This window comes from Callorhinchus milii, unplaced genomic scaffold (genome assembly GCF_018977255.1).
Source record: "Callorhinchus milii isolate IMCB2004 unplaced genomic scaffold, IMCB_Cmil_1.0 Scaffold30, whole genome shotgun sequence".
NCBI classification, from domain to species: domain Eukaryota; kingdom Metazoa; phylum Chordata; class Chondrichthyes; order Chimaeriformes; family Callorhinchidae; genus Callorhinchus; species Callorhinchus milii.
The window spans coordinates 79969-101319 of NW_024704771.1; the positions used below are offsets into that span (position 1 = coordinate 79969).

At 45.8% G+C, this 21351-nt stretch overlaps 1 protein-coding gene across 1 annotated transcript; it reads right to left on the bottom strand.

The window, feature by feature from the left end:
- Positions 1-4429: 4429 nt before the first annotated feature.
- Positions 4430-20483, bottom strand: LOC103173967. Its single transcript, XM_042344763.1, has 4 exons — positions 20448-20483; positions 16166-16281; positions 10914-13778; positions 4430-5350 (listed from the first exon to the last, which is right to left on the bottom strand). Exons 2-4 carry the CDS (start codon positions 16254-16256, stop codon positions 4977-4979), a joined length of 3330 nt encoding a protein of 1109 aa, XP_042200697.1. The 5' UTR covers positions 16257-16281; positions 20448-20483; the 3' UTR covers positions 4430-4976.
- Positions 20484-21351: the final 868 nt, after the last annotated feature.

The window sequence follows — 21351 nt, forward strand, 5'->3', positions numbered from 1 at the left end:
GGACGTTGAGTTGAAGAAAGTTGTCTCTCGTCCAGGACTCGATGTCGGACAGGCAGCTGTCAGGACATCAGGGGTCGTGGAGTTGAGGGTAGAGGAGGAAAGGTAGAGTTGGGTGTCATCCGCATACATGTGGAAGTTAACCCCATGTCTGCAGATGATGTCACCAAGGGGGAGCATATAGAGGGTGAAGAGGAGGGGACCGAGGACAGAGCCCTGAGGGACACCACACGAGACAGTGCGGGGGCTGGAGGAAAAGCCGTTTGTGGAAACAAAATGAAGACAGTGGGACACGTACGACCTAAACCACTCAAGGACAGAGCCTTGAAGGTTGAGGTGGGAGGACAAGCGGTGGAGGAGGATAGCATGGTCGACCGTATCGAACGTTACCGATAGGTCGAGGTGGACGAAGAGGCAGAGGGAGTCCTGGTCACAGATGGTCAGGATGTTATTGGTGACCTCAACCAGGGCAGTTTCTGTGCTATGAGCAGCACGGAAACCCGACTGAAGGGGTTCGAATAATGAATGGGTGGAGAGGAAAGAGCGCAGCTGGGAGGCGACAACTCGTTCCAGTACCTTGGACAGGAAGGGGAGGTTGGAGATGGGCCGGTAGCTTGATAGCTGCGACGCATCAAGGGAGGGTTTTTTCAAGGTGGGAGTGATGGTGACAGTTTTTAAGGGAATGGGAAAAGAGCCAGAGTTGAGGGACAGGTTGACGATGTCTGTGATATGTGGGGCAAGGAGGTGGAGCTGGGAGATAAGGAGTGGAGTGGGGATGGGGTCAAGGGAGCAGGTGGTGAGTTTCAGGAATAGGATGAGTTTGGTGACAGAGGGTGGGGAAACGGGTACGAAAGAGTGTAGGGGAGGATGGGTAGGAGTCGGAGAGTGGGAGGGAGGGGGTGGGGGGTCGTTGGATGTTGGAGGGGAAGTGACCGTGGAGTGAATTCCCTTTATTTTGGATTCAAGGAAATCCAGCATCTCCTCGCAGTGAAGATTGGAGGAGATGACCTGCGGCGGGTGGCGGGGGGACGGAGCAGTCGGGATGTGGTAGAAAACAATAGCCTGGGGTTGCTCTTCGCCTCCAGAATTATCCTGGAGTAGATGGACGACTTGGCCGAGGCAAGAGTGGAGCGGTAGATTTTGAGGAGGTCCAGCCAGATTTATCGGTGGACCGTTAAGCCAGATTTGACGCAGGTGCGTTCAGCGACCCGCACCTGGCTTTTCAGTGAGTGGGGGTGGGTGTTGAACCAGGGGGAGGAGCGAGAGTAGGAACAACAGTATGGGAGGCGATGGGGGCAAGAGTATCGATTGTGGAGGAGAGGGTGTTGTGGAGGAGGGTGAGAGGAGAAGAGGGGTCAGTGAGTGTTGAAGGCCAGAGGGAGAGGAGTTCAGAGGACTCCAAGGCAGCGGTTAGGGATTGTGGTGGTATCTTCTTCCAGGGGCGGTAGAAGATGGTGGTTGGTCTGATGGAGGTGGGGAGGGGGGTGGAGGTGGTGAAGGAGATGAAGTGGTGGTCGGAGACGGCCTTGTCGGTGATAGTGACATCAGAGACACTGAGGCCCCGGGTGATCACCAAGTCGAGTGGGTGGCCGTGACTGTGAGTGGGGGAGTTGATGTGGAGGGAGAGGTTGAGCGAGGAGAGCAGAGGAAGAGAAGTCTGAGGAGATGGAGTAGGAGGGGGTGAAGTGCAGGTTGAAGTCGCCCAGGATGATGAGGCGATCAGAGCAGAGGCAGAGAGATGTAAGAAGTGTCGAAATATCGGAGATGAAGGTGGGACACGTTTTAGGTGGCCGGTAGAGAAGGAGGATTTTGAGCGAGAGGAACGAGGGGTGGGAGAAGGTGAGGTGCTCGAAAGAGGGGAAAGAGCCAGAGGAGTAGGGGGATAGGGCAAGTCGTGTCCTTGAGTTAAGGCATACACCACCGCCTCGGCGGTTGGGGCGAGGGATGTGGTGGGAAGTGTAGCCGGTAGCGTGGCATCCGTGAGGGGTAAGGTGTCGCCTGGGGTGAGCAAGGTTTCCGTTAAGGCCATGATGTAAACGCTCTCATCAAGGATGAGATCATCGATGACCAAGGCCTTGTTACAGATGGAGCGGACATTTTGTATTCCGATGTGGAGGGAGCGGTTGACAGAAGGGTGTGTGGGAGGGGAGGGGTGTCCAGGTTGTGAAGCAGGGGTGGGGGAAATGGGGATAAGGGAGGAGAGGTTGGCTCCCCGGGTCTGTGTCCGGTGAGTCCAGCGGAGGATTCCCAGGCTGGAACAGAGGGGGGTTGTGAGAGGGTCAAGTGGGGATAGAAGGCGAAAGGGACGGAGAGAGAGGAGTATAGAGCGGGAGAGATGCAGAGGTGGGAGGGTTTGGGGGTAGAGAGGAGGGAGTAGGAGGGAGGGGGTGAGGGGACTCGGGTCAAAGCGGCAGTCATAGTGCGCACGCGGGGACCGGGAGCGAGCGGTCAGGTGGATGGCATTATCCCATAGGCTGGGGCTGGGGCAGCCAACCCAACAGGACCATGGTCGGCTCTGATGTGAGCCCTGGGGGGGGGGGGGGAAGAGTTTTTTTTTACTCAAGTGCAATCATATCCCCAAATTTAATTAATATGTTGTCATTTTAATAATAAGATTAGCAATTCTTGCATTTCTTATAGCCTCCTATCAGGTTGTTGAGAATTCTCGAGGCATATAACAGAATATACGATGAAGTGGATATTTGATGGGTGAAACGTTGCAGCCAGCAATGCCCCGTAAACAGTCGTTGACCAATTTAGTATTATTATTAACAAAAACAGGGATTGCAAGGAACACTCAGCAGGTCTCTCGTCTATGGAGAAAGGAAAAGGGGTCAAGGTTTCATGTCCATGACCCTTCTTCAGAAATTCGCTAGTTCATCTTAGTTGACCCACTTCAGAATTCCAGCATCCGCAATATTTTGCGTTTAGTTTATTTTTTTTATTTCTGGAGGAATTATTCCCCCCAGAAAATTATCCATCAATCCACTAACAACCGGTTTCCGAGTTACTGCTCGGGAAACAGAGGCATGTGTGTAGAGTAAGGAAACTTTCCTAAAATATCGCCCAGTTCTACCTGAGAATCAAACTCGAGTCCTCTCGCTCGCAAGGCAAACAGTCGAACCACTAAAATACAGGACTCCAGCAATCGTGGTTGAATTAGCTTCAATCAAAAGTAGTGGTTTAATTTTAAGAGAACCTTTCGATCATCCCAATTCAATTTAAAAGTAATCATAAAACATGCCAATAATATTGCAAGTTTCACCCATTTTAAAACCTACAACCATTTGTAACATAATTGCATTAAGTACTTTTCTGTGCCAAGTCAAACTAAGAAAGGATTCAATAATAATAATAATCATCCCTGCATTTGATACAGTGTCTTATCACACCGTCGAGATATCTGAAAGCACTTCACAGAATGTGCTGTCAAGTTAATTGACTGCCTCTTCCCGGAATGGCTCCTTGTCCTCGACAATAGCAACCTGCACTTCGCCACCTCCTGCTCCGTCTCCATTGACTTATCGTCACTTCTCTCCTCTCACAGCCACTCCCTCCATATCCAATTCACCACCTATATCCATGGCCAAACGCTTGACCTGGTGATCACACGGGGTTTCAACGTCTGGGACATCACCATCACTGACAAAGCCATCTCTGATCATTACAACATCTCCCTTAACTCCTCAAACCCTCTCCCCACGGTTACCCAACCCATCTCCATCTCCTACAAACCGTGGAAAATGCACGCCCTCACTTGGAGTTATTTGGACTCCTCCCCTCTGGGCTTCCTCTTGCAATGACTTTTCCTCCTTGGTCACTTTCTTCCACTGCTCCCTCTCCATATCTCGCACGAGCCCGTAGTTTCCTCACTGCCCGAACTGCTTCCTACTTACTGAGTTCACCCAAGTACTCCAGGCACCAGCACTCTCTCAACACACAGGTGCATGGCGCCGAATGCATCCTTCTCAACTCTGACTGAACAGTCCATCAGCAATACCATCAGCAGATCGAAATTTTATCAAAATGAGCTGATCTTGTGAATGGTGGCGCGGGGGAGACCGGCGAGGAGTGGGTTGGAGGAATCCGGGCGGGAGGTGACAAACACGTGCCCGAGGGTTTCGGCTGCAGTCGGGGTCCGGGACGGTCGGAGGCGCGCAATGTGGCGGAGGTGGAGGAAGGTGGTCCTGGTGGGGACGGGATGTGGGGGAGGAAGGACGGTGGGGATCGAGCCGGACCCCGGGGTTGGGCACTGGTTCGGGGAGTCTGAGGGAGAGTCCGGGGAGGTTGAGGAGCTCAGATCCACAGGAGTGAAGGCGGTGACGGGAGCCGAGGAGTATGGCTTCCGTCTTGTCCACATCCAGCGGCAGGAAGTCTGCGCTGATCCGGGCCCTGAGTGAGCGCGAACTGATCAGAGAAACACAGAGAGAGATTGACTTTCACGAGTTTTATTAATTATCTGATCACTCGGAATGTGTGTGAGAGACCGAGAGAGAGAGAGAGACTGAGACCCACACGCGCTCACACACCCACACGCTCTCACACTCCGTCTCACTGACCCGATCCGCCATCAGCGCCGAGTTGTCCCGCCTCTCGGGGCCGCTCCCTCCCCGACTGCTCAACCCCCCACTGCCGCCGCCGCCGCCGCCATGTCCGCGCTTCTCCTCCTCCTCCAACCGTCACTCTGTCAGCGCCCACTCGCTCCCCATTGGTCCTTTCTGAACACCCGCCCCCTCAATTGGATCGTCCCATTGGTCCGCCGAGATGTCAATGTGACCCGTCGCGCTCTGATAGGCCCCGCGGTCAGTGTCGGGGGGTTAGTGTCAGGTCGGTGTCAAAGTCAGTGCTGAAGTACGGGAAGAGTTTCCCAGTGAACTTGTGGGTGAAAGTGAAGAGATGAGACATGTGTTCAGCGTCGTACAGCGACACCTGTCCTCCCGCATAGTCCAGGTACACGCCCAGCACCCGGGGGCTCACCCTCAGGGGGAGGGGGGTATGAGGTGAGGATAGAGCTTTATATTCCCCATTGTACAGCCCCACAGCCCAGACTCCAGCCTCAGGTCCATGTGTGAAATACTCTTCCTGGGCACAGACTCTCGGGCCACCCCCACTGTCCAGTATGTGCTGTTCCCCACCTCCACCTCCCAGTAATGTCTCCCTGATGTGAACCCCTCAGACCCCAGGACACGGGGCCAGTCACTGAGCAACCGACGATGATGAACCAAGTATTTAACACGCGGATGTGTGTCAGGAAGCAGCTGTTCTCTGTCACCGAGTCTCACTCGGGTCCGGTCCTCAGACAGGATGAGCCGGGGATGGGCTGTGTTAGGATCCAGAGTCAGAGAGGCTGGAGCTGAAACAGAGAATGTTGACATGTTGGAGATCGTGTGGTGAACGGTTGACATTATATTTCAATGGTTCATTCAGTGAGGTTTGGATTCCTGCTCTGTGTGTCTCAGGTTACATGTGGGACACCAGTAATGTCTGGCTGTGACCCGGGGCCCGGCCACCGCAGGGCTGAGGTGGGCTGAGCTCCCAATGATCTTATTCAGCATTCCCGACCGAGGGGATGAGGAGCGAGAACAAGAAATCAGCACATCATCTGCTCCACGTGGCTCTGCTGTGGGAAACAGATTGATTGACTTGCTGTAATGTGTCGTCTCTGAACACAATGTGACAGCCACAGACACACCGATACACACATCCTTCCTAATCCATCCCATATTATTCAATGTTTGCTTATGGTGATCTCTGTCTGATTGTAAATAAAATAATATAAAATAATAATAATTCTTGCATTGTTAAAGTGAATTAACTGCATATTTTGGGGACTAAATGCAGTAGCCAATTGCGCACAGAATGTCCCACAAACAGTTGTGTATTCAGTGATAACATTTTCTTTTTTAAAGGAAATTTTGACCCCGCGAACACGATCTGCCAATCGACTGACAACCAGGTTCCTACTCACTTACTTCTCGCTAAGCAGAGACATGTGGAGTAAGAAAACTTGCCCCACACTTCACCCCGCCAGGAATCGAACCCAGGTGCGAGGTGAATGCTCTTACCACTGAGTTAAACAACTCCATTTGATATGGATTTGCAGTTATGAAAAAAGTGGGTTATAAACTCTCTAAAATGATATCTGAAAAGGATTACTTGGCTGTTGAGATTGTCATTTCCAAAGCCATCAGTATTTTTTTTCACCTCACTGTGGAGCAGAAAAGTATAAAGTGTAAAATATGTTGATTTTCTCCTTTGATTTCCACCTTTTGTTGTGATGTTTCAGCTCTGTAGCCTCTCAATTTGTTATTATTTTAGTGTTACTTGTGCAAGACACGGATGCCCCCTTTTTTCAATGTAACATTTAGGTTTCAAGGAGACTTTGAATTATTTATATAATAATTGGTTTATGACCAAGTGTTGTGTCTTTGCTGCACTTTCGAGATGTCTGAAATCGCTTCACAGAATATACTGTAAAGTGAAGTAACTGAATATTTTGTTGGTGAAATGTGGCAGCCAAATGCGCACTAGCAGTGTCCCACAAATAGGCGTGGGTTGAGTGACAATTTTAAAATAATTTAAAGAAAATATTAAATCCCGACACCCGATGTTCCAATTGACTGACAACCAGTTTCGTATCTACTTCTACGTAAGTAGAGGTGTGTGGAATAAGAAAAATTGCCCAACATTTCACGCTACTGGGAGTCAAACCCAGGTTTCCTTGTTGCGAGGCGAGTGCTCTAACGACTGAGCTACAGGACTCCATTTGACATGGATTTATAGGTATGAAAAAGTGGGTTATAAACTCTCTAATTCTAATATGTGAAAAGCATTATTTAGCTGTGAAGCTTATCAGCTCCAAATCCACAATACTGTGGAGCATTTAAAAAATCGTAAAATATGCTGATCTTCTCCTTTGATTTTCTACTTTGAGTGATCTTTCAGCTCTGTAGCGTCTCAGATTATACTTGTTTTAGTTATACTTGCGGAGACGAGTATGCCCCCTTTTTCAATGTAGCATTTAGGTTTCACGGAGACTTTGAATTATTTATTCAACATTTGGTTTATGACCAGCTCCATCATCATAATGTTGTGTCTTTGCTGCGTGTAATAATAAAATTAATCCTTGCATTTGATATAGCGCTTTTCACGTCTTCTATACTGTAAATTTTGTGGGCGCAACGCGGCATCCAATTGCGCACAGCAGTGTAATGTCTACCCCTTGTTGTCGGAGGTAAATTGGTACAAAATGGTTTGGTAGCACATTGGAGCTCGTTGGATGTCAGATGATAAGTGACAACGGGAGGCGGCGGGTAGGGGCAATGTGTCTGATGGGAGGCAGGAGGGTTTGTGGGGTTGGTGGTTTAATGGAGTCTCCTTGGAGCTGAACTGCCTTCAATGTACACAGTTCAGCTCCAAGGAGTACAAGATTGCAGGGCTATGAGGAGAGCGCGGGGGTGTGGGATTGATTTTGATAACTCTTTCAAAACAGTTGGCCCACACAGGATGAGCCAAATGGCCTCCTTCTGTGCTGTATAATTCTATGATTCTATTCAGTAACATGCCTACAATGTGATATCAGAATCAAGCTCACCTTCTGTGGCAATCTCCAGCCTGGTCTCTGCGCCTGGCAGTACTCCATGACTGATGACGGTGGAGCCAGCCTGTCTCATTGGCAGGACTTAGAAAGGCAGCAGTCACTGGGATAGGGATTCTCCCACTGGGTCCCTGACATACCAAAATCCTTGTGGGTTGAGCAGCCCTTTGGACAAGCAACGGGAATCCTGCCAGAATGTGCTCTCAATGGCAAGTTGTGTGGTTTCAGCTGGTTAATTTCCAGCAATTACTTCAACTCACACTCCGGTGTCACTAAGCCATGGCTCTTCCCAGTTTTCAGCTGTTGCTCTCCAGAATGATGTGAACAGGATGCTTCCCTCCAGGAAGGGCATGGATTGCATTCCAGACATGGATTTCCATTGTCAGAGGGATAGATGAAACTCTCAGTCTGTTTTGGATTCTCTTTAGTTTGGTGACGAGAGTGACCTATGTCAGACACCTGACTGTCCACAAAAATGGCTGTGTACAGATTCAACAAAATGTAAATAGCACTACATTTGTGCATCAGCATTGTGCCTGATAGTTTCTCTTCTTTTACTTATCACACTTATAATATAATATTTACAATAGAGATGCACCAAAGGGATATGGACAAGGAGCAACTTAGGGAATTTTTCATTAGCAGAAGATTGGTGCTAGGGAAACTGTTAGCACTAAAAAGTGACAGATCCCTTGGTCCGGATGGCTTGCATCCCAGGGTTTTAAAAGAGGGAGCTTATGAAATAGTGGAGGCCTTATGCCTGATCTTCCAAAATTCCTTGGATTCTGGAATAGTCCCCATGGACTGGAAGATTGCAAATGTCACACCACTTTTTCAAAAAGGTGGAAAGTTAAAGATAGGGAACTATAGGCCAGTTAGTCTCACATCAGTGATAGGAAAAAAAAATAGAATAGTTGATTAAGGACGTGGTAGTGCAGTATTCAGGGGAGCACAATATAATTAGGCCAAGTCAACATGGCTTTACAAAAGGGAAGTCATGTTTGACAAATCTCATAGAGTTTCTTGAGGATATTTCCAGTAAACTAGATAAGGGTGGATCAGTGGATGTGGTCTAATTCGACTTCCAGAAGGCATTCGATAAGGTGCCGCATAAAAGGTTACTCCAAAAGATATGGGCCCATGGAATTGGGGAGTGCATATTAACATGGATTGGGAATGGTTAACGGGTAGGAAACAAAGAGTAGGGATAAACGTGTCCTTTTTGGATTGGCAGGATGGGACTATGGAGTACCAAAAGGATCAGTCCTTGGCCCTCAGCCATTTACCATTTACATCAATGATCTAGATAAGGATATTGAAGTTAATATATCTAAATTCGCGGACGACACAAAATTAGGAGGAAGTGGCAACACAGAGGATGACATTAAAAAAATGCATCAAGACATAGATAGGTTAGGTGATTGGGCAGGTAGGTGACAGATGAACTTTCATGTAGGCAAGTGCGAAGTCATCCAGCTCGGTAGCAAAAACAGCAGAGCAGGTTATTTTTNAGAAGGGGAGAGATTGGAATGTGTTAGCGTCCTGAGGGACTTGGGTGTCCTTGTACACCAGTCACAGAAAGCTAGTCTGCAGGTGCAGCAACAATTAGGAAGGGGAACGGTATGTTATCATTTATTATGAAAGGATTAAAGTGTAAGAGTACGAAAGTCTTGCTGCAACTGTACAGGGCCCTGGTGAGACCATACCTGTGTCCAGTTTTGGTCTCCTTATTTAAGGAAGGATGTACTTGCCTTGGAGGGGGTGCAGCATAGATCTACTAGGTTAGTACCAGGGATGAAGTGGTTGAGTTATGAGGATAGGCTGACCAATTTGGGCCTATATTCTTTAGAATATAGAAGAATTAGAGGGGATCTTATAGAAACCTTTAAGATCATCAAAGGGCACGATAATAATAATCCTTGCATTTGATATCGCGCTTTTCACATTGGGAGGACGTCCCAAAACGCTTTACAGAACACCCTGTAAAGTGAATTGGCTGTGTATTTGTGGGCGAATGCGGCAGCCAATTGCGCACAGGAATGTCCCACAAAGAGTCGTAGATTGAAAATGACCAATTTATCACTGTTTTGGGTTTTGGAGAGATTATTATTAGGCTCTGTGTGGAGTATGGAAACTTGCCCAAGGTTTCGCCCTGCCTGGAATTGAACTCAGGTCTCTCGCTTGCAAAGCGAGCGCTCTAACCACTGAGCTACAGGACTCCACGATAGAGTAGATAGTGGCGATTGTTTCCCCTGATTGGAGAAAATAAAACCAGGGGTCACATCCTTAAAATCAGAGGTCAGCCCTTTCGCACTGAGTTGAGTAAGAACTCAAGTCAGTGCGAAAGGGCTGACCTCTCGCACACAAAATACCCTGACCACCGTGAACACCCCCCCCCCCCCACAATCATTGACCACCCCATCATTCCCGAATAATCGATCACCTCTTCAACCCCAATTTCTGCCCTCCCATATCTCACCATCTCTTGCTCCACTCCCACTCACTTTCCCTGCGCCATGTCCCCTCCCTGCCCACTTCTCCATTTCCACTCTGGCACGTCATTTATCCCACACACTTATAATGCTCGGTGTGAGCCGACCTCATTCCCCTCATCTCTCACCAATTATTCTCCTTCTTTCTCACTAAATATTATTGAAACCCGCATTTCTGTATCTTGCTCTGAACAACTCAAACGCCCTCTCACAGTCCCGATTATTCCACTGCCCATAGCCAGTGTCTGACTAAATGTATCTCTGCATTTCATCCGTATGTCCTTTCTGTGATATGTCACTCCCCATACCACACTCCTCCTTCTTGACCACTCTCCATACACTATGTCATACATTAAACATTCGTGTGATTGATATCTTTCCTTTGTCAGCCGGTGCGGACTCGATGGGCCAAAAAGGCCTTATTCTGCACTGTAACTTCCAATGTTTCTGTAAACATACGTGACCTCTTTTCATCCCTCTCATCATATTCAAAATATTTCAAAGCCGATGATTGAAAGATGATGTTCAGAGCCTCTGCTACTTTCGTACTGACTTCCCTCAGAATTCTATGAGGGATGTTTTTTATTTTAAATATTTATGATTATAAAGGTAATATGTTGCTATGGCTGCTTTTTCGCTCAAATTTATGTGCAAAATCTCCCCCTGTATCTCATTTCCATTGTTGTAAGTGTCAATGACAAACATCAACAAGAGGAACAGTTTGTTTCACACAATGCCTTCGAATTCCAATCATGATGGTCCAATCGTTAACAAAATCTTAATTGACAATTTCACTCCCATTTTTCCTCTCTTTCTCTCTCACTTACCTTTCTGAAGAACCTTCTTCACAGTTTTTGTTTCCATCTTCCTCAGAGCTGCAAAGAGTTGTTTCATACTGTGAAAGTTATCATCCTCCAAATCACTGTCACTACAATCGGTGGGCTCTCCAGAGGCTGCGGTGTGGGTGAACACAGCTGAGGGTTTGAATCTGAAGTGAAGAGGCATCTTGTCATCTTTGGGACATGGTATGTCAGATTGGGTGATGGCCTCGAGAACAGGAGGAACCTGTCTGTCTGCGAAGGTGACCAGCACACGGATGTTCTCAGTCACATCCTCCGTAAACATAGAAAGAAATGAACTAAATTGGCATTCCTGATCAGAAGTTAATTGCACTAAATAGGCTTGGACAACAAAGCACAAGGCATCAATTTGTTTCACAACTTCTTGAGAAGAAAAAAGATCTTTGATCTGATGATAGAGTTTGTAACATCTGATATATTCAGGGATGTGTTTATTTTGTGATGCGTCTGCAAATCTGGGGATGTCGACAATAGTCAGAGAGAAAGGAACCCTGAACCCCTCTTGGTGGTTGAATTCATGGACGATGATGGAAGATGTTTCAGCCTGGGAGCGGTTTGTTTCTTCCTCGGTCAGTTTGTAACGAAACAAGTCCTCGTGCTCCACACCAAGGATATAGTTCACCATGTCATTGATGAGACTGCTTTTTCCAAATTCACTTTCTCCGAGAAGCAAGATGGTCTTCTCACTCTGTGTGGGTGAATGGCTTCCAAAGCTGTATTTTGTAAACTCTCCATTCTTGCCGAGTCTCTGTGTATGTAATGGGAGCTTGTAAGCAGCATAGCTTCTGGTTATTAATGTGCTTCCTGTGAGAGGCCTTCGGGCCCGTGACTTTGGTTCTTTGTCTATTGTTATTGAGGCGAGGTGACTGTGTGCACTCTCCACCTGTCCACACACAGCAGACACCCTCAGTGTGTAGGTTGTACTTGGTTTCAGCCCCTTCAATGTGTAAAGAACTTCATTGTCTTTTGTCCTGATCTTTTCCCATGTGTTAGTCCCAGGACTGGAGATGCCGCTGATGGTTTCTCTATACTCTAACTTGTAGTGATCTATAGTGACGCCATGTCCAATCTGGGCAGGCCTGTCCCAGGAGACTGCCACATCAAAGCCCTCTACCTGGCACATTGAAACCTTCTCTGGGGCACTTGTGGGCAGTGTAGTCACACTCACAGTATCACTAGGTGGACTGCACGCTGCTCTGTATTGGAAATCATACTCCTGGTATGGAGATAAACCAGTTATGGTGCAGAAGTCTGATTCCACTTCTGTGTTTGAAGTTGTCCATTCTTCCCCCTGGGAGCTGCGATATTCTACCCGGAACTGGATGGACTCGCAACTGCCAGTTTCCAGTGCCTGTAGCCGTAGCTTCACACTGTCATGGGTCTTTCCACAAACAGAGGGAGCTGGAGGCTTGAAGCAGCGGTTCACCAAATCTCCTCCTTCATACAGGTAAATGGAAGCTCCCACATGCTCCTCGTCCGGCTCAGAAGCAACAATGAATTTTGTATTTTTGTCCGCTTTGTTGGCTTTGTGAAATCTCAGGAATAATCGTGCTCGCTTTCTCATCTCACGGGATACGGTCACTGAGTGGACCCATTGCTTCTGATCTGATGTTGGAAGCTGGGTTTTCTCAGTCGTTTCACATCGAAGATGCTTGGCCATTTCTAACAAATACAAATCTTCCTGGTGCAGCGATGTGAACATGAAGCAGATCACATATTCTGTGTTCATGTCCAGTATCTCCATATCCAGTTCACTGCGTGATTTTACCATTTTTATGGCATTCATTTGGCTGAGGTAACTTCTGACCACAGACATTTCCCTGTTCTTGTTGTCCAGCCATTGTGTGAGTGATTGGCTTCTGAATGGGGATTGTTCCATGTTCTTCAGAATATCCACCAGTTTCCCTTCCTCCTCCCCACCTCCCCGAATAGATGGCAACACTCTGGCCAAGGCCTTCTGGAAATCCTGTTTGTACTCCACACACATTGCTCTGAACCTCTGGATCTTTTCTTTTATCACTGGACATTGATCACTGACTTGGTCTTTCATCATATCACAGCATTTTGTCGCCACCTCATTGACTTGTTCCAGCACAGCCTGGGCCCGGTTGACCAGATTTATACTGATGTCCCTTACAAGCTGAGCTGCTTTTGAGTCAAGTTGATTGAGTGGATAGAGCCAGACTTTGACAGGCACCGCTTGCTTTCTATCCTCTCCCAACAGCTGTGGCAGAGTTGAGTAAACACTCATAGCATCTTCGAATGTAGTGGGATTGTTTGGAAGTGCAAAATCGCCATAGAAGGTGCAGCTGAACTTCTGTGTGTTTTCTTTCTCTTCCTCCTTCATTTTAAATGAACCTTCACCCTCGATTGCAACCTTCGGTATGATGTTAATAGACACTTTCATTGAACCCTGAATATCTTGTAGATTTTCTGAGGAAGAGACTTCTCGATCAAATACAAAAAATGCCTGAGCGCCGTACAGCACTGCTGTGACCACGTGCGTTGCTGTGCCCTGATCAAACACGTAGGGGTAAGACACATTCTGGCGCCCCAAGTGGGTCATTGTCAATTGCTCAAATTTTGTTGTGGTGGAATACTGGAGGGTCACTCGGGCCTGATGCTCAGATTTCTTTCTGTCATTCAAGAACTTTGCAGAACCTTCCACCTTGACCAATCCACCCAGAAAGCTCCCCTTCAATGTCGCTGTCACATTCAGGGCCTTAGCTTTGTCCTCAATGCCATCTGAGGCAATGATATTAAACTCAGTATTCGGTTGAGGTCGCACATCCAGGTGGTTTTTCAATGTTTCCAAGTCCCACAGTGTGACAGCTAGAAAATGAGACAAGGAAACATATTGACACTGAGTCTAGTTCCAGGACGGAATTAAGAGGGATATTAGTGGAATCTTCACTGTGTTTGCTACCCATCGGATTCACAAGCATGTAAGTGGAGATCAAACAGAGTTTACTCAGCATTGTGGTTGACCCTGGAATGTAATACAGTCCACAATGATTCTACTAATATGTTTTTTTTTGGGGGGGGATTGAGAGGGGAGATCACCTAGTTTTTCATATGCGGAAACCCATCACAATGATTAATAGTATCCAAAACAAGCTTCATCCATCTCACCTGCACATGGAAATCCCAGAGGTTATTGGGATGGAAGGTGCATTCTCTTCCTGGAGGGACACATCCTGCTTACCTAATTCTGGAATGTATTATATGCAGGTTGTAAAGTGTAGTAAACGTATGGAACAGCCTCCCTCCAGAGGCAGACAGTGGAAGCAGAAAGTGTTATTTGTTTCAAGAGCCAATTCGTTAGATCTTTGTTGGGAAATATTATCTGGAGGTACAGTGTATAAAGGATGCACACAAAACGTAACTGCCCACACTGAGGAAAGTATTCCCGGGAAGCGCAAAATCTTAGGCAACTTTCCTCAGTCCACACACCACTGTTTGGAAGTAAGTTATCAGTCGATTGGCAGATCAGTTTCCATGGGTAATGCTTCCTTTAAAACACAGGTGCACAAAATATACAGTCAATTCACTAAGCAGTATATTCCGTGAAGCGCTTTGAGAGGTCTCATTGACGTGATAATTCACTGTATGACAAATGAAAGGGTTATTATTAGTATAATTATGAAAACCTGCCTCTTTGACTGCGCCTGATCACGTTCCCCCACCTCTTCTTTTCTTGGGGTCTGAGGCCATCTGAGATGTTATTCTATGTTAAGGAAACTATGTTAATGCAGGTTATCAACACCCAAGGTTTGGGGAGACCAGAGTGTGCTTTCCTATACTGCTGCAGTCCAGCCAGATAAAACCGCACTGGTTGTCATTGATAATGCTTTCCCATTGCTTGCCCAGCTCGGACCCTACCCATTATGACTTTGTCTTACAGCGTTAACAGGAGCTGAGAGGGATGACTCCCTGCCCCTAGTAACTAGTCTGCCCTTCCGGGTCCTGCCGATGAGCCAGGCTGGGCTGTCAAGTCATTGCCAGTGCCCTACAATACTGCAGGCTTGCCCGGCTTAGAAAACTGATGATCCAGACTGTTACAGATGCCTCGCTCGATTTCCACATTCCATTGCCTGCCATGTCTGCTTTGAGCTAATTCAGCAATATAAAGGATTGTTTCAAAACATTACTGTGCACACACTCAGTACAGTAAATATAGAGGATTTGGACAGAACATAACTGTGCCCATACTAAGTTCAGTGAACAACAATAACAATAATTCTTGCATTTGTTATAGTGCCTCATCATGACATCTGAATTGACTGTACATTTTGTAGGCAAAATGCAGCAGCCAATTGCACAGGCATATCCCACAAACAGTCGTGGATTTAAAGACCAAATTTTATTATGTTTTTGAAGGAATTATTACCCCTGAAAAGCGATTCTCCAATTGACTACAAAACAGATTTCTATTTACTGCTACATAAGCAGAGGCATGGGGAGGAAGGAAGCTTTCCCAAAGTTTTGCCCTCTGTGAATCAAACCCAGGTCTCTCACTTACGAGGCGAGTGCTCTAACCACTGAGCCATAGTACTCCACAGAAGTAACGGTAAGTGTATGGAACAGCCTCACTCGGGAGGTGGACAGTGGAAGCAGAAAGTGTTATCAGTTTCAAGAGCAAATTAAATAGATTTCTGTGTGAAATATTATCTGGAGGTACAGTGTATGGAGGATACACACAGAACATAACTCTGCCCACACTGAGTAAAGTATTCCTGGGCTTGGCTAATAGTTAGGCAACTATCCTCATTCCACACACCACAGTTTGTAAGTAGTAACCTGCTTATTAGTCGATTGGCATATCAGTTTCCAGAGGTAATGCTTCCTTCAAAAAACAGTTGCACAAAATACACAATCAATTCAATTAGCAGTATATTGTGAAGTGCTTTGAGAGGTCTCAACAACATGATCATAGATTAAAGAATTATTATTCATATAATTCTTAATATCTGCCTCCTTGACTGCGCCTGGTCACCTTCTCCCATCACTTCTTTTCTTGGGGTCTGAGGTCATCTGAGATGTTATTCTGTGTTAAGGAACCTATATTAATGCAGGTTGTTTTAATTGTTGCTGCAATATTTTTAAATGAGTTCACTGACATGTTTGTTTCACTTCCAGCTATTATTATACTTTCAGTGTGTCGACACATGGCTGTGTCAGAGCACAGATTGGGAAGAGCAGTTACTGGCTGACATTACCTGGGATCAGAGAGTCTGAGCGACAGTCATACAACATCCCCAACTGGAATGGACGGCCTAAACACGCCAGCTCTGTGTTCACATTCGCCATTGTCCACACTGGCCGACCGTCACTACTGCAGACAGAGAGAGACAATTATTGTTATTACTGCTCTGAAATATCTCATTATTTCATAGATAGATACTGTGATATATATTATAATAATTGTTATCATTGGATAATAATAAATAATCCTTGCATTTGATATAGCGCTTTTCACGTCGGGAGGACATCCCAAAGCGCTTCACAGACCACACTGTAAAGTGAATTGACTGTATATTTGTGGGCGAACGCGGCAGCCAATTGCGCACAGCAATGTCCCACAAACAGTCGTAGATTGAAAATGACCAATTTATTATTGTTTTTGGTTTTGGAGGGATTATTATTAGGCTCCGTGTGGAGTAAGGAAACTTGCCCAAGGTTTCGCCCTGCCTGGTATTGAACTCAGGTCTCTCGCTTGCAAAGTGAGTGCTCTAACCACTGAGCTACAGGACTCCAAAGGATCTAGGGAACCAGGCTTCATGTCAGGTGTACAGCGCTATTGATAAACAAGTTCTTGTTCTTGTGTTGCTTTTAAATTTGATCGACAACTTTATTCGCTGTCGATCATTCTGTTCTTCTCCACCACCATTCCTCTCAGCTCCAGATACACGGTTCTGTCCCACCTGGTACTATTCTTATATGTCCCATTGTCTACACATTATATCGCTCAATGGCTTTTCTTCCTGACTCTTCACTGTCATATATTGCATCCTCAGGGCTGCCATATCATCTGCCCTATTCTCTTTGTAAAAATAATAATAATAATCCTTGCATTTGATACAGTGCTTTTCACGTCTTCTCGACATCTGAAAGCGCTTCACAGAATAGACTGCAAAATGACTTGACTGTATATTTGTGGGTGGAACAATTAGTATCATCCGCAGGAATGGGAATAACTTCTGAGGTATAATAATCACAAACAGATGTAACAGGGATTAGGAGGAATTTGGGTTTGCATACAAACAGTTGTGTAAGATAATTGAAGAATCTTACCCTCCCTCCCACCTCCCTCAGTGTCATGCTCCACCAGTATCAAATGCTTTGGGACGCTAACATGTGTGAAGGGCGCTATGGAAATATAAGTTGACCAAAGGCAAAGCAACATATCTACCAGAGTACTGATCAAATGCGTAAGCAAGCAACCACTGTCAGCAAATGAGGTAAGAGACATTATCAAGTTAAAAGACAAGACAGTATCAAGCTAATGTAAGGAAAAGTGGAAATCCAACGAACTGAGACAGGTATAACAAAGTGTCACAAGTAAAGAAATAAAAGATCAAAATGGGACTTGGGGGGAAAAAGCTTGCAAGGGTATTAAGGGCAACAGTAAAAGTTGTTATAATTACATTAAGAAAAAAGGGAGTGGTTAAAGGGGAATTTGTGCCCAATAATAAATATAGGTGAGACAATTCGGGATAATAAGGAAATGGTAAACAACAACAAGAACAACAAGATTACATTTGTATAGTGCCTTTCACGTCAGGAGGACGTCCCAAGGAGCTGGACAGAGTATAGCATTTCAGACCCGAGCGAGGGTCAGGAGGGGAGGGCAATGGGAGTGGTCGAAGAGGACTCTTTGATTTAATGTTTACTGGTTAAATCAATACTTCCGTCTGCACAAAGAGGAAGAGGACAAAATACCAGCGATACAAGGAAAACTAACATTAAATCAAAGAGAAATATTGATGGATTTGATATGAATAAGAAATGGTAATGGAGAAAATAATGAGGCTAAAGGCAGACAAATCTCCAGGAACTGATGGTACCCAAACAAGTGTATTAAAATTAACAGGATAGAAACTTCATCTGTGGGGAAGTCACTGGATTCTCTCAATGACTGAGAATTTGGGCAATTATCAGCTAATAAAAGAGAGTCAACACGGATTTAAAAATAAAAAATAAAGATAAAGGGAACTTCACAGGATATATTATATTGTGAAATGGTGCTATTGAGTATATTTTGTGGGTGAAAATGGCAGAAAATTTCACAGCTCATTGTTTTCCATACAACCATGGAACCATTGTTGATCAGGAATATGGCAGAAACTCTTTTCTCTTTGCCGTGGGATGTTTATCGACAACAAGTTGCAACCCCACCGTGCAATTAGCACAGTTCCCTCTTGCAGGGAAGCATCCCAGAGGGCTTGACAGTGGTGGAGCTCGACCCTGAGTCAGAGGGAGGATGGAGGGTGGAGGTGAACATATGAGCAGGGGAAGGAAGGGATGTGGGGAGGTTATGGATGACGACTTAATATGAGCTTAGTTTGAAATCGAGTGAACTAATTGGGTTAAGTGGTGTTTTCAGCGCAAATAACAAAAAAAATCTTTATTGGTATATCACCTTTCACATCAGCAGCTCTCAAAGTCCTTCATAGGATACAATGCGTGAATGCCGATTAAAACGCAGAATCGCACAAATATATATGAAATGCATGACATTTTTGGGGGGTAATTGTCAACCAGGACATCAGAAAAATCTTCTCCCTTTGTAGTCCTTTAGATATGGTTCATGTAAATTATGTTGATTATTGTAGGTGCAACAATATCCCAGAAGTGGGTTCCTGTCTCTTATTTGCAGCAATAATAGATCAGAAAGTTAAATTGGAATAAGTGTTCTGTCACCTTAATTTCTGAACAATTATATTTTGTAAAGAGCTTTGAGGTGCTCAAGTTTATATGAAAGTTTCTGTTTTATGTGAGTTATCATAATGCAAGGAATGCAGAGATTAGAAATGTGTGTTTTATTTTGGTGAGTGTAATTGCGCCTACTCATCACTTAATAATGTGAACTAAACTGAATCTCATTGCTTCAGCAGGAAGGCAGATTTCCCCCAGAAAAGCCTCCACGCCCCCACCCTCCCCACTCTAATTCCTTAATCAACAACAGCAACAACAAATTGCATTTGTATCACAGCAGGAGGACGTCCAACATTATCAAAAGATGTGGATCCAGTTTCTTACTCGTGGCCTCTCAACCAGTTCAGGTAATGGGATCACCTCTACAGGAGGTCAAGAGCGGCCTGAGCCTAGTGACTAAGTGCTCAGTGAGCTCTGCGTTTCAGATTCTCCAACTCTTTTGTGAGGACCGAAAACAACTCCTTAGACAGGAAATACTGCAATACTGATCGCAGCCACGAGGGGGCGATAGTACATCTTTCCTGACAGAACCCCATCCTCCCATACTGTAATGTTCCTTCCTGAAACATGACCCTTGAAATCTCTGCCAGCATAAAATACTCCTGCTTCTACTCCTTCACTATTCTCAATCAGTTCTCTCTCACGACTCTGTGCAACTTCTCTTTCTCCTGGACCCTATCACTGCCTCCCTCTGACCTGCCTGGACACTCTCTGCTCCAGCTTGGGCATCCACAATGATTCTCAACCATCCCAACTAGCTCATCGCTCACTCTATCCAAAATATCAGCCAATCCCATCTATAAAAGGCAAATATCCCTTCACTACTCCACATCCTTAACTTTACTAACTCTTCTCCCCCTCTTTGGTCACTCAACACCCACACCCAAAAATCCACTGCCCTCCCTTGGCCTCCTCCATCAGCACTCGCATTTCCTTCCAAACATCCGCTCCCTTTCCAATAAAGCCCTAACACGACGCCAATAAAAGAACAACATATAGCGCCCTTTATGTTGGGTAGCATCTCCGCGTGTTGAACAATTGGTGTGGCCTGAAGCTGAGCTGTTGGAAGGGTGAGGTTACCGTAAGCACAGCTGAAGTGTAGTATTTTCAGGCTCAATCTGAAAATGGGCAAAGAGCGGAGCAATGCAGATAAATTGAGGGAAAGAATTCCAAAGATTAAGGCTGAAAGCACGGTGGCCGATGGTGGAGCAGTGTGGAGGAGGGAGAAGCAGGAAGCCCATGCCAGTCGAGCAGTGGCAGCGGGTTGTGGGTTGGACATTAAGTTGGAGAGGCAGGGAGGTGTCAGGCCACAAAAGGATTTGAAGACCATTGTGAGGATATTGAAGTCGATCGGTTCTGTGATAGGGTGTAAGTGGAGCCCAGGAAAGACTGGTGAGATAGATGTATGGAGTTTAGATTGGGTAAGAACATGGGAGGTGGGTTTCTGAATTAGTTGGAGTTTGTGGATAGTGGAGCTGAGAGAATGGCGAGGAGGGCATTGGAATAGTCAGGTAAAAGATGATAAAAGGGTGGATGAGTGTTTCAAGTTTCACTTGATCTTACCTAACAGATGAGAAGTTATCCCTTGTAAGTTCCCTTCCTTGTTAAACAAACGGAGCAGGTCCCAGGGCGTCGGTCTCTATAACTCTTCCTCTCAGTGAAAGAAGCAGCTTCCTGACCGTTGCTGAGTTTCTCTTCTGTCGTTACTTCAAATACTTTTACATATCAGCGACTCATTGGAGAATGATACAAGGAGGAGCTTCTCTGACATCGAAGGTCACGTGTAAGAGTTTGATCCACTGCCAATATTGCTCTTCAATCACTGCGGTAACTATAGCAAACAGGACACAGAGCTATTTTGCCAACATAGTCAAGTTTCAATCTTTATAATTAAGCTCCCAATTTCAGAAAGTATTGTTCTTGGTTAACTTTCTCAAACACCCTCACAATATCATCCAGACACTCACTCTCTCACCGCTCACGCTCACCTCACTCTCTGCCTGATAACAGGTGATTATAATAATAATAATAATAATCCTTGCATTAGATATAGCGCTTTTCACGTCGGGAAGACGTCCCAAAGCGCTTCACAAAACACACTGTAAAGTGAATTGACTGTATATTTGTGGGCGAATGCGGCAAACAATTGCGCACACCAATGTCCCACAAGCAGTCGTGGATTGAAAATGACCAATTTATTATTGTTTTGGGTTTTGGAGGGATTATTATTAGGCATGTGGAGTAAGGAAACTTGCCCAAGGTTTGGCACTGCCTGGAATTGAACTCAGGTCTCTCGATTGCAAATCGAGTGGTCTAACCACTGAGCTACAGGACTCCATTATCCACCACAGACATTGGTCAACCGCACCCTTCAATACTGGTCTCATTCATGACTCTCCCCCTGTTATCGGGTCAGTGTCTGGGAGTGTCTGTGGCACAAAATGGCCTGGTAAAGGAATGAGCTTCT

Coding starts and splice junctions, on each gene's coding strand:
- LOC103173967 (XM_042344763.1), bottom strand. CDS start 16,256: ATGGCGAATGTGAACACAGAGCTGGCGTGTTTAGGCCGTCCATTCCAG. Junction 13,779..16,165: donor CTCAGACTCTCTGATCCCAG/GTAATGTCAGCC, acceptor CTCATTTTCTAG/CTGTCACACTGTGGGACTTG. Junction 5,351..10,913: donor GAAGAAGGTTCTTCAGAAAG/GTAAGTGAGAGA, acceptor TCTCTGTTTCAG/CTCCAGCCTCTCTGACTCTG.